The sequence below is a fragment of the Solanum verrucosum genome, unplaced genomic scaffold (genome assembly GCF_900185275.1).
Source record: "Solanum verrucosum unplaced genomic scaffold, falcon-dt-bn FXZP01000253.1, whole genome shotgun sequence".
NCBI lineage: Eukaryota > Viridiplantae > Streptophyta > Magnoliopsida > Solanales > Solanaceae > Solanum > Solanum verrucosum.
The window spans coordinates 1,090,160-1,106,536 of record NW_026019984.1 but is presented as its reverse complement, the minus strand read 5'-3'; the positions used below and the strand labels follow the sequence as shown (position 1 = coordinate 1,106,536).

Sequence of the window (16,377 nt, the reverse complement as noted above, 5' to 3'; positions counted from 1 at the left end):
TCAATACAACAACAAATGAATTCAAATACAATTTGTTACGACTTACAACAACGATATAATTGTATTTTTTGATACCATTCGTCTATACAAATTGTATTCATTAGTATACCTGATACAATTGATTTGAATCAACGAATTGAATACAAATAGTCTTTGATATACAAATCAATTGTATTCATCATACAATTTTCGATCAGATATGTACAAATCAATTGTATCTCTCTCCTTCCTCTCTCAATGTCGCTCGCCTCTTTTCTCCATCTAGTAGCTAGCTTTTGATACAAATCAATTATATCTCTCTCTCGATCTCGTTCACCTCTTTCCTTCCTCTCTTAATCTCACTTGCCTCTCTACTCTTTATAACATATAACTACGGATCATAATCAAACAAATTATAACTATATAAGGAGCGTACACAACTTTGAGTGTACACAAGTAATATTTATATCTCCAACTTTGAGTGTACACAAGTAAACACTTTAACTTGAATAAAATTGAATAAATAAACAAATGTGCCCTATATGACATAATACACATGATTCCACATAGGCTCATTAATCCATGTAGTAACGTTTGTATATCATACATACGACTTGCAATATTCAAGTGTTTATATCTTCACGTTATGAATACATGAAGTGCCTACTTGTGCAATAACAAAATCAAAAATTATAATTATCGATTGAAGTCAAGTTAAAGTTCGTATTTATGTTTTTAATAAGTTCATTAGGTTAGTCTAACCTAATGTGTTTCATTTTATTTTAGCAAATATAATTGGGAAAAAAAGTAACTGAACAGTAGTGGGGGAGTTATTGTCACACGTAACAACTCTACAAACTGCTAAAACCTCTCCGCCGTCAAAACAGCCGCAGAAAAATTCGAAAAACCCTTCTTCCCCAATGTCGACAGAAACTTTAAACCCTGAATTGAAAGGCGAGGCTTCATCTGAGAAGCTCCATTCACCGGTAATCATGAAATCGGAATTGAACGGAGATGACTCATCGGAGCAGCTTCAGTTGCCGGAAACTCTGAAAACTGAATTGAATGGTGAGGATTCATCGGAGAAGCTCCATTCGCCGGTAATTGTGAAATCTGAATTGAATGAAGATGACTCATCGGAGCAGCTTCAGTTACCGGGAACTCTGAAAACTGAATTGAACGGCCAGGATTCATCAGAGCAGCTCAATTTGCCGGATACCCCTGCGGAACCGACGGAGAAGCGAAAGCGAGAAGAATCAGAAACAGTAACAGAAACAGAGCAAAAACAACAAAATCCATTATGGAAGACGACGCTTTGCTCTTACTTTCGAAGAAATGATGATTCATGTAGCCACGGGGAATCCTGCCGTTACGCTCATGGTGAATCAGAGCTTCGGGTCCGACCCGATAATACATGGGACCCGACTTCTGACCGGGCGAAGAAGATGGCTAAGACGGCCGCTGATGACGACAGGGAGAAGGCAGAGGATAAAGAAGAAAAGTGCAATGACGTTATGATGACTGAGGCGTTAGACGATGAGGAATGTTCTGGTTCTGGGTTGTCAAAATGCTTGGTGAATCTTCCCATGAAGTGGAGTTCAGATAATTTAAGGTGTTTCCTTAAAGAACATGTAAGTTTTTTGCTCAAAGATGAATCTTTTTAGATATTGAACATGTACGTCCAATTCCCTTGGTGTTTATTTTCTGATCACTTTTATAATACGGATATGGAGGTCGAGGATTAGGATAGAAGGTTATTAGATAGTTGAGCTTTGATTAGTTTTCTAATGAGTATTGTTATTATCACTTTCATACTAGCATATTCTTCGATTTTAGTATAGGGTGTTGTTTCCTTTGCTTCAAAAATCATTTTTTTTTTGTTGTTGCTTCTGTTCTCTTCTACATTAAGTATGACTTCTTTGCCATTGTATTTGCTTTACATACTTGATTTTTGATATGCCTTACTTGAGCTGAGTGTCGATAACATTTACCGCTCTACCTTCACAAGGTAGGTAGTGGTAAGGCTACGTACACACCACCCTCTCCAGACTCCACTTGTGGATTAACACGGGGGTATGTTGTTGTTCTGTCATGGTGTATTTTGTGTTTTCTCTCTCAGATACTGGTAATTCCCAGTTTTAAGTAGTGGAAAACCAATAACTGTTGTTATTAAGCTACAGTAAAAAATTTGGGTTGAAGTTTTAGTTCTCACTAGTTACGATTTGAAAGCGAACTTCACAATTGTATGTGAACTTTGTCAACTCTAGTTTGTTTTTGTGAATTAGACACCTATGGATGTCAATGCATTTATTTTGTGGTGAATAAGATTATGGGAATTCATCAGCCAGAAGATTAGTTGTTGGAAACTATGAATAGTCTGAAAGCACTATGCCAAAAGTGTAACTTCAACAATTTGGTCTCTTTCTGATCAAAGGATCATTTTTAATTTTCTGCAAAGTGCAAACCTTTCTCCGCCGGGAATACTCTGATTGGATGACTTCCAACGGTTCCATTTTTCTTCCTGATCTAGAAGAGTATGGGAAACATTTTAAACTTTCCATGGCCTTTTATTCTCATTGTATACTTTGTTACAAAATTGTGTGTACTCCTAGTATATCTGGGTTGTACTGAAAATTAAGTGAAGTTGTTATACGAATGGTAAGATTTGTGTCAGTTATGGCATTTGATGAGGAACTGGAAACTAAGTGAACTGATCCACAGGGAGGTTTAAAACAATCAGTATCTTGGAAAACTGGTAAATTGGAGGGTGGTGGAGTCTCTAGGTGCTTTTCCCTTGGTTTTCCGTTAAAGGTTGATAATGAAACAATATTTTTTTTTATATAAAAAGTAACCATGGTGTCCGGGATAGCTTTGCGTGCACCACAGCTAATTTCACGGGTAGCTGATATGTCCCACCAGCATATGTACCGAGTAACTTTGTTCACCCAGGTTTGGACAGATAGGAAGAAATCACCTAGTGTTTTTTTTTTTATGACAAGGGAAATCCGCAGCCGCTACCCTTTGGGTGCGCACAAGGTTTTACCCCCGCTCCTATACAATAGCTCGCAAACCACATAGGAGAGGTAACCCACACTAGGCAAGCCCGGTGAGACGAGCTCGACCTAAAAGGCAAACCCTTTCGCTGGCAGGGGGTTTCGAACTTGAGACCTCCAACATGGAAGTCTCAAGCCCAAACCACTGGGCCACCCCGAAGGGTCACCTAGTGTTTTTGTCTCCCCGAAGATTTGAACTTGAGGCCTCATGGTTCTCAACTAAGTTGCTCAGACTCTTCACTTTTGGTGCCACACTTGTGTCGACACGACATGGGTGAGGGATCTGTGTCCGATTTGGTCAACCAATTTTGGGTACTTTGACCATAATCGATGGGGAAAGTCTGGATAGTTTTAATGATTTCTATAATCAATACAAAAGCTAAGATGAAATTGAGGAAAATGGAATATCTTTTATATAGAAATTTCTATGTCACTCCTCTTTCTTTAATCTCCTTGCAGTATTCTCCTCAAGTTCTCCACAAAATATCTCATAGTTTAGGTTTTATAACTCTATTTTTAGGCGAATCCCCGCACCTGTATCCATACATGGATCCATATCTCAGAATCTTAAAAATTAGATCATGAAGGATCCGACCTCTAGATCTGCACCCGTATCGGACACCCGCACCCGAGTCCGAGCGACTTAGGTTCTCAATCCACCACATTAACACTAGACCGCACCCTTTAATGCTTGAATTCGTTGTTGGCTTAAAGAAGGGTGTAATTTTGTAGACTACTTGCAGTAACACTGTTAGCATCTGTAGAAGTACGGATGTTTGCTCTATGGCTCGACAAGTCTGCTCTCCTGGAAATCACGATTCTGTTTCCTAGATAACATAATCCTTACTCTTTATCTTTTTGATGTATCGTTATACTGTTCTTCATCGATTCTTTTTATGATGTGATGAGATGTTTGTTGGAGTTGACTCCTTAAATCTCAGGGTGTTACTTTTAAATCAGCAAAAAAGAAGAAAGGCATGGCTGTAGGATTTGCTACTTTTGAAAATGCAGAGCAAGTGAAGACTGCTGTGAAGGTACTCCTTTGTTGTCTAAATTTGATTAGAGTTATGTGCAGTTCTTCTATTATCAGAAACTTTATTTGTCCAACCTAAACTCTGCAGGAGTTGGATGGAAAGCCTGCTGGCAACAAGATTTTAAAGGTTGGAGATATTATTCCGCGGGCATTTGAGAGAAAGGGTAATTCAGCGATGTCCTCATTTCCGACCAATCAACAAGGTGAAATGCAAACCCAAGCTGGAGACGGTTTGGATTTGACTAAAATATCAGAGGAAACTGAGGCTGAGGACCCAGTGACCAGCGATTCAGTTCTGAAGGGTAGGTGTGTACGAGATGTGGTGACTCCTCTTGCTAAAATGCCATATGCTGATCAACTGGAGCAGAAGAAGAGCTCTTTGACGCGAACTCTCAAAACACTTGTTAGTATATCTTATCCCCTTTATTCCATATTGTTATAACGTCACTAACCACTTTCCCAGGGATTGCGAAAATAGACTTTTGACCCTTTTTTCATCTTCTATATGCATAGACTCGAAATGCACGTAAAGCTTGCCCAAATGGTGTTCCATTTCCAGAATGGATTCTCAATGCTAGGGAAATAGGTATGCTATTTTTGAATTGCATCGGCTGCAAGTTGGCTCTATGACTATTTCTTTGTAATTAATAGACAAATAATTTGGTCCTATTCACTGTGTTTAAGGTGAAATAGGATGATATTATGCTTATGTTTATACTATACTAGTTTCTTAGCACGCCCTTTGTGTGTGTACCCCATATCAATGAGTATATAAATTTATAAAATTACATATATTATTAAATGATGTGTTTGACTTATAAAATGAAGTTAAAAGAGAAAGTGTCTTATTGTGATTATGGCTTTTCCTCTAATTATCAAACTTATATAACTATCTTCTTCATTGGGATTAGTTTTTGTTGGGATTGTTAGAATGACATACTAAACATAAATAAATTAAATGATAAAGTTGGAATAGTAGCCTATTTAATATCCTCTTAAGTTAGATTATTTGGACTTGATTTGTAATTGGTAAGAGGCGTGTATAATGATGGCAGGTGATGAGTATAGATATAAATATAGATTGGTATAGATATCGTGTTATAAATCATATGCTACTCTATTCAAGTTATAAGATACATCTTATATCTCCAAAAAAATTAAACTTTTAGTGACTTTTTATTTTATATGCTATTATAGCTTTGCATATTTTATGTAGGTATTGAAAGCAGAGAATGGTAGTGTTAAAATAGATTATATATATGTCTCATCTAACCCCATGCAATCTCCTATAAAATAGAACTTATTTAATTCAGTGACACCTATCAAAATTTCAACAAATTGTAATCCAGATTGTTTAACAAATACATTTAAATCGTTATTTTAAACCTAGAATTTCAATTTTTTTCCACATATAGTAAATTTATCTCTTGTAAAGGTTTTTAGGATTTTAAAGTCATATGAAAATTTCAAAGAATTCATCATTCATGTATATAATTATAATTTTTACATTTGTAAATTTAGGTTCTTATTCCCATACACGTGTCTCTGGTAATAGATGGTTGCAGAATTCAGATTTTATGGTTAAATGCATTGTTATTGTATATGAATCATGAATGTATGGTATAAACAACGTTTACAATATGCAAAGAAAAAATGAAAAATCTAGGTTTTGAATTATGTATTAAATCTATTTATTACAACAATTTGAATTCCAATAATTTGTCAGACGTCATTCAATTAAATTAGCTTGCTTTCTTTCTTTCAACTCATTGAGTATGTTGTTGTCATTTCTTTCTTTCAACCTATTCAATACCTACATAAAATATGTGATTAAGTTATAATAACATAAGATTAAACACATTATTTTAATAAATTACTATTGTTTTATGTAAATATAAAATGTATCTTACTTGAATAGAGTATATGATATTATAACACGATATCTATATCTATATCTTCCTCCATTCCTGACTATCATTTTACATATCAAGTTCAAATATCTTAACAATAGCACATCAAGTTCAAATTAGATTAGAGGAGATCAATAGACTATTATTTCAAGCTTATCATTTAATTTCTTTATAGTATATATGCTAAGTAATTCCAAAAGAATGAAGATAATCTCATAACTTTGGTAACTGGAGGCAAAGCCAGACATCACAATACATCACAATCAGGCACTTTCTCCTACCTTTGTTTATAACTCAACTACGCCGCTTAATAATATACGTGAAGTTATAAAATTGTATACTCGTTGACATGTGTTACATGCAAGTGCCGAATACTAGTAGCATTTGACAAAGAAAAATGATATAACCTTTAGCTCAACCATTTCTTTGAGCAGGTGGTCTTCCATGCAAACTAGAGGGCATAATTGAATCACCACTTATCGATGAATATCGAAACAAGTGTGAGTTTTCTGCGGGATACTCTGTACTAGGAAAGCCAACTGTGGGATTTCAGCTTGGAAATTTCAGGTGGATAAAGGCAACTGCAGTTTTCTAAGATCTAGTTGTTTTTTTTCTTTTTGTAGTTCATTTAACAGAAATTATCCTTGTACCAGGGACGGTGTGACAGCTGTTGAGGAACCTGTAGACTGCCCAAATGTTTCTAAAGTTGCCTGTAAATATGCTGCTATCTTTCAAGAATTCTTACAACAGTCAACCCTACCTATTTGGAACAGATTGAATAATACCGGATTCTGGCGTCAACTTACTGTATGTCCAACTGCTTCTATGACCAAATAGTTTGTTCAGCCTCTACTATCATGCAGAGATGATTTAATGTGCATTGTTAGTTTGGCTGGACAAATTAAGTATTTTTCTTTCTTTTATTGGGGGTGGTGTTGTGATGCGCGGCCAACTGACTGGTTCTTTCGGTAAATCTACATCCAGGTTCGAGAAGGTCGCATGCCGCCTGGTAAAAATGTAGAGGTTGAAAATCCCAGTGCAAACATTTCAGAGGTTATGCTGATAGTTCAGGTTTTTTTCTAGTTAACTTAGTCGTTGTTTTGTTCCTACATATATACCATTTTCAGGAGGGGAGTCATGGATCAACGATGAAGTTGTTTCCATGTGACCTATAGATCAGAGGTTCAACCCATGGAATCAACCACTGATGCTTGCGTCATGGTAGACTACCTACATCCCACCCCATTCAGATGCGGTCCTTCCCCGGATCCTTTGTGAATGCAGAGACGCTTCAGGCACTGGGTTTCCCTTTTTTATGACTACCATTTTCAGCAAAATGAGGAGCTAGCTGTATGATCCAGACTTGTATTACTGATATCCTGATTCAGTGATGAGGCAGTTGATATTACTTTTTGCTTAGGACTTGCTCTTTGCTGCTTCTTTTTAAAATTTATCTTACTCCTTGATTGCCTAGGTTTCCACTCTGGCTTTTGACGATGCATTAGTTAATGATGAACTTCAAGGTTTGGCCAAAGCGTTTGCTATGGGAGCTTCTAGTGCATCACCAACATTACCTCTTACTGCCCTGGTAGTTCAGGTGGTTGTCATACAAATTTTCTTTCTTTATTATTGTACACTCCTACTTCCAATTTTCCCAGGCATTTCTCAATATATGATGACAGCGGGGTGAAGCTTTGGGTTAATTCTAAAAATCTGGTACTTATTGCTCACTAATATATAACCTAAACAGCTTGCTTGCCGGCGAAATAAGCCATGGATCTTGCGAGTTATAAAAGCTATCGTTTTTGTAACTTATTATCCTTGTCTTCAAATCTTTTATTTTTACCTGTTTCCTTGCTTCAAACAATATTCTTGTTTTTGACCTTTTCAAGATGCTAGCCTTTTCATACTAGTGAGTTATGTACATGATCTTCCAGTGGAGCCTTTAACCAACCTTGATGCTGTTACTTTTTCATGCAGGATCACACTGGTATATCAAATGTAGCACCAGCAGATGCTCCTCTGCGTGTGCTTCCATTTCCCAGAGGGGAAAACTATTCTGAACTGCATGAAGATAATGCAGTTGCTGAAGCAAAAATTCACGATTTTATTAATGGACTTAAGTTTTGTATTTCGCCCACGGCCTTTTTTCAGGTGAGATCATTGCTTATTTTTCTCTTTCCTAAGCTGATCCTATTTTTATCCCCCCCCCCCCCCCTCTTCCAGAAGTCGCGACTCTTTTAAGTTCTTTAATTGGCACAGGTGAACACCCTTGCTGCAGAGAAGTTGTACTCCCTTGCAGGGGACTGGGCCAGCTTGGGTCCTGATACCTTGCTTTTTGACGTTTGCTGTGGAACTGGAACAATTGGTCTTACTCTGGCAAATCGAGTTGGTATGGTAATGTTCACCACTCCAATTAAATCCTAAATTTTCTTTTTGAATTTGTTTTACGTCACACAAGGTAGGGGTTAGGTTTGCGTACACTCCACCATCCCCAAATCCCAATTCTACTTGTGAGATCACACTGGTTATGTTGTTGATGAAATTGTTTTGCGTCATGATGTTAACTTTTGGCCCACATATTCACTGTTTTTGCTTTAACCTATTTTTCAAAGTGTCTTACTTTATCTGTAATGGTACAGTCTTGTTATAACTGCCGAGCATCTCCTTTTTGCTGAAGTTACTATATAAAGTTGCCTATTACTGATAAAAAAACAAGTGCCCCAGGAGTTAAAGATCAATTCCATCATTCTATGTAAATTATTATGTTTAGTTAGGCAAATTAAGCATTTGAAATTCATTTGTTGTTCCCTATTGAATGTCGTAGTTTGAATTTATATATATTGTGAGAAATATTGAAAAAGAATATTATTGAATTGTTGTTGTGTCTACATTTTTTTTTTTTTTTGATAAAGTTAAAGTTGTATTCTTCAGCATTAAGGGTATGCTGGCTACCTCCAAAAAGTTACAAGCTAAAACCATAATTACATAGATCCTAGGAAATCTACCAACTGTTCTACTTCTTCTATACCATCTTCTTTACACCAAAAAAACAACATGTTAATGCAATTTTCTTTAACTTTCTGAATAGAGTTAGTAATATTCTCATGACACCTAAGGTTTCTTTCTCTCCCAATAGTCCACCAGACACAAGTAGGTACTATAGACCACCATCTTTTTTGGGTCTTGCTCCCCCCCTCCTCATCCAGCAGCTCAAAAGATCAGCAGTATGTTCTGGCATCACCCAGGGCTCTTGAGAAATGCTGAGAACCATGCACCACACCTGGACAGTAACTTTACAGTGTAGGAATAAATGGCTGTTAGTTTCTTCCTTCTCATGACAAAAAAAACATCTGGAGACAATCTGGAAGCCTCTTTTCTTGAGTTTTTCCTGAGTGAGACATGCCCTTCTGGTGACCAACCAGGTGAAGCATTTCACCTTAGTTGGGGTGTTGCCCTTCCATATTTGTTTCCATGGACCAAGAATTCCCCAGAGTGAGTCATGACCTCTCTCTTATACAGTCTATGCACAGAGAGCTTACCATCAGAGTCATGTTTCCATCTTATACTATCTGCTTCTGTAGCAAGGCCTGTGAATTCACCCAATTTGAGTAGCAGTTCAACAATTCTATCCACTTCCCAATCATTTAGATTTCTCCTGAAAGTGAGGTTCCATCCCTGAGGGGACCAAATCTCAGCAATTTTAGCCTCAGGATTGGTACAGAAAGAAAAGAGATCGGGGAAGACTGAGTTTAGACACTCTTGTCCAATCCACTTGTCCTTCCAAAAAAATATTTTGTTACCCTCTCCTACCTTGACCACCAAATTCTCCTTTAGACTATCCCATAAATTTCTGATTGATCTCCAAACTGTTACCCCATACGTGCTATCCTCGGTCTGCCCATACTTGTTGAGAATTGCTATTCTCCATAATGCCTGATCTTCAACCACAAATCTCCAAAGCCATTTAGAAAGTAGACTTTTGTTTTGGACCCTCAGATTTTTTATGCCGAGACCTCCTATCTTCTTGCTTAGTAAGGCTGTCTGCCATTTAACTAAGTGTATTTTTTTTCCTTCTTTGTTCCCCAACCATAGAAAATCACGCCTCAATTTATCCAACCTTTCTTCTACCTTTGCTGGTAAAGGGAAAAGTGACATAACATATGTAGGCAACGCATCCAGAACCGAATTGATCAAGGTGACTCTTCCTCCCAGAGATAGATAGTTTGCCTTCCAATTAGCCAACCTCTTCTCTGTCTTCTCAATAATTCCATCCCAAATATCAAACTCCTTGTGATTATTCCCAGGTAAGTAGTTATTGAGACCCTATTTATAGACACTAGAATACGATCCTATTTCTATTTGTATTCCTATTCCTATTCTAAATAGGATTGTATAAACCTATTCCTATTCTAATAGGATTGTATAAACCTATTCATGTTCAACACTCCCCCTCAAGCTAGTGCATACAATTCATGTACCTAGCTTGTTACAAATGTGTAATTAATACGAGGACCGATGAGGGGCTTGGTGAGATATTTGCAAGTTGATCGATCGACTTCACAAAATTGACAGTCAATCTCAATGTGCTTGTCTTCTCCTTAAATACTGGATTTGATGCATAATGTCAGTCAATCTCAATGTGCTTAATCTTATGAAATACTGAATTTGATGCATAATGCCGATAAAACACAGAGTGATAAAATTACAGTGTTGAACTTCCCAAACCAAACTTGCAGACTGTTTCAGACCATAGAGTGACTCACATAATCGACATACAAGGCTACTAAACTCTCCCTGAGCAACAAAGTGCTCAAAATCTAGTATAAAGTATATGTATCATGTTGGAATCAATAGATGAGTTGATATTAAACAAGAAAGTCACCGAAAAATTGGCCAGAATATGCTCATACGTCGGAGTATCAGATTTGATTGCTGAAAGTGGTCACAATCTAAGAAATAAAATTATATGGGTAGGGTTAGAATGATGGCACGACCCAACTAGAAAATAGAAATTATATGGGATAGTTCGAATTGATGGAACGACCCCATTGAAAAAGAGAAATAATATGGGTCGGGTCGGAATGATGGCACGATCCTACTGAAAAAGAGAAATTATATGGGTAGGGTCGAAATGATGGCACAACCCTATGCAAATTAGATTTGAGGAGTCACCAAAAAAAACGAATGAAACTATGCAAATCAAATCTAAGGAGTCACCGAAAAGACACGGGTGCTATGCAACTCAGATTTGAGAAAGTAGTTCGGAAAAATCTACGGTACTACGCAAGTTAAATATGAAAAGTAGTCCGGAGAGATGCACGGTGCTACGCAAATCAGATATGCAAAAAAGGTAGTCACTGGAAGGATGGCACGGTGCTGCACAAATTAAATATGAAAAAAATAGTCACCGGAAAGATCGCACGGTGCTACACATATAGGATATTAAAAAGTAGTCACCGGAATGATGGCACGGTGTTACACAAATCAGATATGAGAAAATAGTCACCAGAATGATGGCACGGGCTACAAAATAATTATGAAAAATAGTCACCGGAATGATGGCACGGTGCTACACAAATTAATTATGAAAAAGTAGTCACCGAAAAGATGGCACGGTGCTACACAAATTAAATATGGAAAAGTATTCACCGAAAAGATGACACGGTGCTACAAGTTTTGCTAGCATAATTGTTGGCCAGACGGGCGACATATATGAGTAATAGCCGCCCGCCGGCAACGGAAGCTCTTTGATTGTTTACCAAGATCGTAGAGGCTCTGATACCATGTGAGAAATATAAGAGAAGAATATTATTGAATTGTTGTTGTCTACATTATTAATTTATTACAGAGAAACCCTATTTATAGACACCACAATAGACACCTTTTCCAACTAGGACACTGCAATACAATCCTTTTCCAAGTAGGACACAATATATTATTCTTATTACTATTACTATTCCCATTTCTATTCTAAGTAGGATTGTATATACCTATTACTATTCTAACATTTATATTTAAGATAAAATTCGATAGTGCAAATGCGCAATATCTGTTGGGGTACATACGGGCTCATACATTTACTTATTCATTCTGGAAAATGAAATAGAGAAAAGTTGTTTCTAACACTGTAAAGGTTTCATCAAAGGAAACAATCTTTCTTTATATGAACTGAGTCGAATTTTTGGATGTTCCAAAATGGAAAACTGGATATAAATCCAATTCGTAGGAGTAATAGTTTAAAACTAAAAAAATGGATGATTGGTTAAAAACAAATATATCAATCCAAATTCAAGAAATATAAGTTAGTAACAGTTTGCATTTATTTGCGTTTATTTGGGGCATTCAGTAAAATGGGATGGATATATATGTTTTAACTGTGCAGGGAGAAAAAAAAAACCAGTTTAAGAAAGTGGTCAAGCATTTGGCTAGTCAAGAAGGAAAATGTGTAAAACTTTTGAAACACAGGAGAATTTTTTAGGGGATCATAAGATAATAGAAAATCAACAATGCTACCTCATTTTCTGTTACTGACTTAGTATTTCAATTCTCATTTAAGAGTGTCTTACTAACGTTTTGTAACAAGGTGAAAACTAAATCTATATGCACTTTGAATATGTTTGGATGTCTTGAGATGATATGAAGCTTCTTCTTAACATCAATTTCTTCAGGTTGTTGGCATTGAAATGAATGCTTCTGCTGTTTCTGATGCTCAAAGAAATGCTGAAATCAATGGGATAAAGAACTGTAGATTTATTTGTGGAAAGGTCAGATTGGACTACCATCTTTACTGGTTTTCTCACTATTTCCTCCCCCCTTCGCTATTGTAATGTTGGCCTGTCCTCTGGCTTTTGTCATACCTTCTTTATAAAACTAGTCACTACCAATGGATTTCGTTCACATTTTATTTTACTTGCTTTCGGTCATTGCCATGAAACTATGCAGTGATGATTTTCTTTTGGGAAAATACAGAAAGACCCCCTTAAACTAGTCTCTAGTTTTTAAAAAGACAAACTTTGTGGGGCGTCCTCCTATGACTAAGGGTTCATAAATTTTTCTTCTCAATTAGGTGAAGTAAATTAACCCAAGGTTAAGCAAGGTAAACCTGATTTTGATATGGATTTTACCATGACTCCCCTATAGTTCCTGTGAGATTTCACTGGGTTTGGTGTTGTTGTTGCCCCTATAGTTGTTCGAACTTCGAAGAGTACTAATACCCCTTTTTTAGCCCATGTGGCATTTTTGGTGTTCCACACAACCATTGAAGCGCGTGAAAATCTCCAAAATTAGTGTAATTTAGTGTTTCTTTCATAATTCTTTTGCACATCTTTTTTTCCTTTTTTTTTAAAAAATAAATAAATCACGGTGCCCGGGCCAGCTTGAGCGTACCTTGACTAATTCCACAATATACTTGCCAGACCTACCTACAACAACAAATACCAAATAACTCTATCCACCAAGGCTAGAACAAATGAGAAGAAATTTTCCTTTTTTCTCTTCTTCCATGGACCACTCCTCCACCTATCCTCCCACCAGTCTTGCACCAGCAAATCCCCGAACATACACCAATCTAACTCCTCCTAGTACTAGTAGGAGGGATGTTTGATAGAAGAAGGGGGAATATAAATGAAAAAAGTTCTTCTTGACCTGTGGCAGTGTGTCCTAGATATCTGGTTGTTTCGTCTCCAGGATGGTATGGGTTCATTTCGAGCGGGTCCAGGCAAAGTTTAAGTATCTTTTTAGAAATGATGGACTAGTTTGGGGGATCTTATGTTCTCCCATTTATGTTTAGTAATTCATGCAGCTTTTTTAATCAGGTTGACTAAGTCATGTGGTTACTAAATTTAAGTACCACTTACAGCTTATAGACCATCATCAGAAATGGCAGTAGGTGGTGCATTTTGTGTTCCAAATTATACTTCTTGCTTCTATGTTGGGGCTTCAAGAATGTTGTCCTTTGTGAGCAACTCCTACATTCCCTTTTTGAGCCAATCGGATTAGACCTGATGCTTGGAGAAACTGTACTGATTCGGATGTAGTCATTGTAATGTCGTGCTCTGAAGGCCAGAGGATTTTTACTGTTTTGGGGAAATTGCAGAGGTTTACTGTTTCAATAAAACGATATTATGAGCCACCTTTAGTTTCTTGCTGACCTAGCTATCTGGGAGATGATGTTACTAATCTAGCAGGAGATTCTAACAATCTAAAGTTTTCGTCCCGTTTTTAATTCCATTAAAGATATACAAGTCTTTTTTTAGTTTAGGAAAAAGATATATCAGGCATTTTAAGTTGAGTAACCAAGTGTAAAAGCCCGATGGATCTGCCTTTAACACATTCGGAAGTATATCTGAACTAGTGTTGGAAAGCTAGCTTACTTTTGATACAACCTGTATGTAAAGACTAGTTAGCTTTGTTCGGGAGCTCTAGCTTAGATTTCTGTGGAAACAATGACCATGTTCATCTGTACTTCCCTTTTTCTGTAGCATATAGTATCTTTTGTTTCCGAATTTGTTCTGCACATTTTAATTCCAGAATTTTCATTATGAGATTGCAGGCAGAGGATGTCATGGGATCTGTACTGAAAGAATATCTTGCTTCACCTCCGAAAGTAGACGGACTTCTAGATATAAAAGAAAAGAAAAACCAAGAAAATACTACTTCCACAGAGAAGACTGATTCTATAGTTAACACATCGGAAACAGATGGGGAATCGGGTATTGGGTCTGAAAATGGTAAAAGCATGTGCATTGATCAAGATACAACACCTACTGAGAATATGAATTCTACGGATGGCACCGCTGAACCTGAGGGGAAAACAGGCCTTGAGTGTACCAATGGTAAAAGCTTGTCAGAATCTTCAGCAGATGGCATTACAGAATCAGCAACCCAACTTAAGAAGTGTTCATCAGAGAATTTGACCACTCCAGTACAACATTTCAAGAATGTTGTTGCAATTGTAGATCCTCCACGTGCTGGACTTCATCCCACTGTAAGTGATTTCTCTGCTTTCATCCTTGGCTGTTATCTGTTTTAGTAATTTGTGCACTACTGCTCTCTAATGTCTAATTGCTCTGTTAGCCACATCGTAAGGCTAGATATGCAGCTTGGGAAATCTTCCTTCTGGCCATTGAGAAGATCTGCTTTCTATTTAGGACTCACTTGTTAGACGAGTATAGTGTAATGTTATTCTGAATTTTTATTTTTCAGATAACACCAGAATTTTTTTATAACATTCCTTGACTTCTAGTTGCTGCATGCACCAAGTTCTGCATGGAGGCCAGAATCTTGGTGTTACGAGTAAGACTACGCTAGAAATGGGAGGAAGTGTAATAAAAAGGAACTCGTGCCATATGTTGAACACTTCATATCTATGTGAATTAGTTGACAGAAGAAATTTGGCTCCTTATGATGCTGGTCACCAGTCTCTAAGCTATATGCTTTTTCATCTAATATAACGGATGAAGCTTTCATCTTATCTTTGATCTAATCCCTGTTTTATGTGACCCTCAGGATAGATATTACAATGTGTTTCCTATGTTTTTGAGTGTTGAGGTTTGAAAAAAGCTACTTTGTGCTACAATGTGTTTCCTACGTTTTTGAATGTTGTGGTTTGAACTGAGCTGCTTTGCTAATTTTTGTTCTCTATGCTTGTAGGTTATCAAACTTTTAAGGACTAATTCACGTCTAAGGAGGCTTGTGTAAGCTCCGTTGATGCATTAACTTATCCCTTCTCCATTTTCTTGTTCGCTGCTTGTACTTTTTCCACTGTTATTTATAGTCTAACTTTTGTTTATGTTGAACTGTTCTTTTCAGTTACATTTCCTGTAATCCTGAAAGCTTGGTTGCAAATGCTATTGAGCTCTGCACACCTTCTCCAGATGAATCGGAGAAGGGGGATAATAAAAACAACAGATTATGGAGGAAGATGAGCAGCGCTACTCTTGCACGACATAGGACCAAATCTATGCCCAATTCAGAACCTTTTAAACCTGTCAAAGCCATGGCTGTTGATCTTTTTCCACATACTCCTCATTGTGAACTGGTGATGCTTCTGGAGAGGTAAATTTATCTATTTCCTAAATGATAATCTTGAGTAGCCATATGTATGAGAGAAAATAGAAATGCTCCTTTAGATTTGTTCTCTCAATGTGAAAAACAAGGGACGGGCTTTCGACCTAGATATCTGTTATTGATGTTGCTGATGGCAGTTTTGAGGCAATCTTCTATTCGTGGAAGATTTCCATGATATTGTTTTGTAATTGTCTCCTTATTTAACTACCAACTTCCAGTTCTCTGATTCCCTGTTCGAAAAGAATACCTCTAATGTAATGACAGATTATGTTTATGACCTCTCATATAATTTAAGATGCTGTCACAATTTCAAGTGAAAAGAATTCTGTTA

At 37.0% G+C, this 16,377-nt stretch overlaps 1 protein-coding gene across 1 annotated transcript; it reads left to right on the top strand.

Moving 5' to 3' along the window:
• Positions 1 to 899: 899 nt before the first annotated feature.
• LOC125817951 (zinc finger CCCH domain-containing protein 24) lies at positions 900 to 16,377 on the top strand. Its single transcript, XM_049497454.1, has 14 exons — positions 900 to 1,610; positions 3,974 to 4,066; positions 4,154 to 4,468; positions 4,579 to 4,651; positions 6,410 to 6,542; positions 6,629 to 6,782; positions 6,960 to 7,046; positions 7,450 to 7,572; positions 7,956 to 8,129; positions 8,238 to 8,372; positions 12,647 to 12,742; positions 14,530 to 14,964; positions 15,630 to 15,673; positions 15,789 to 16,377. Exons 1-14 carry the CDS (start codon positions 900 to 902, stop codon positions 16,036 to 16,038), a joined length of 2,823 nt encoding a protein of 940 aa, XP_049353411.1. The 3' UTR covers positions 16,039 to 16,377.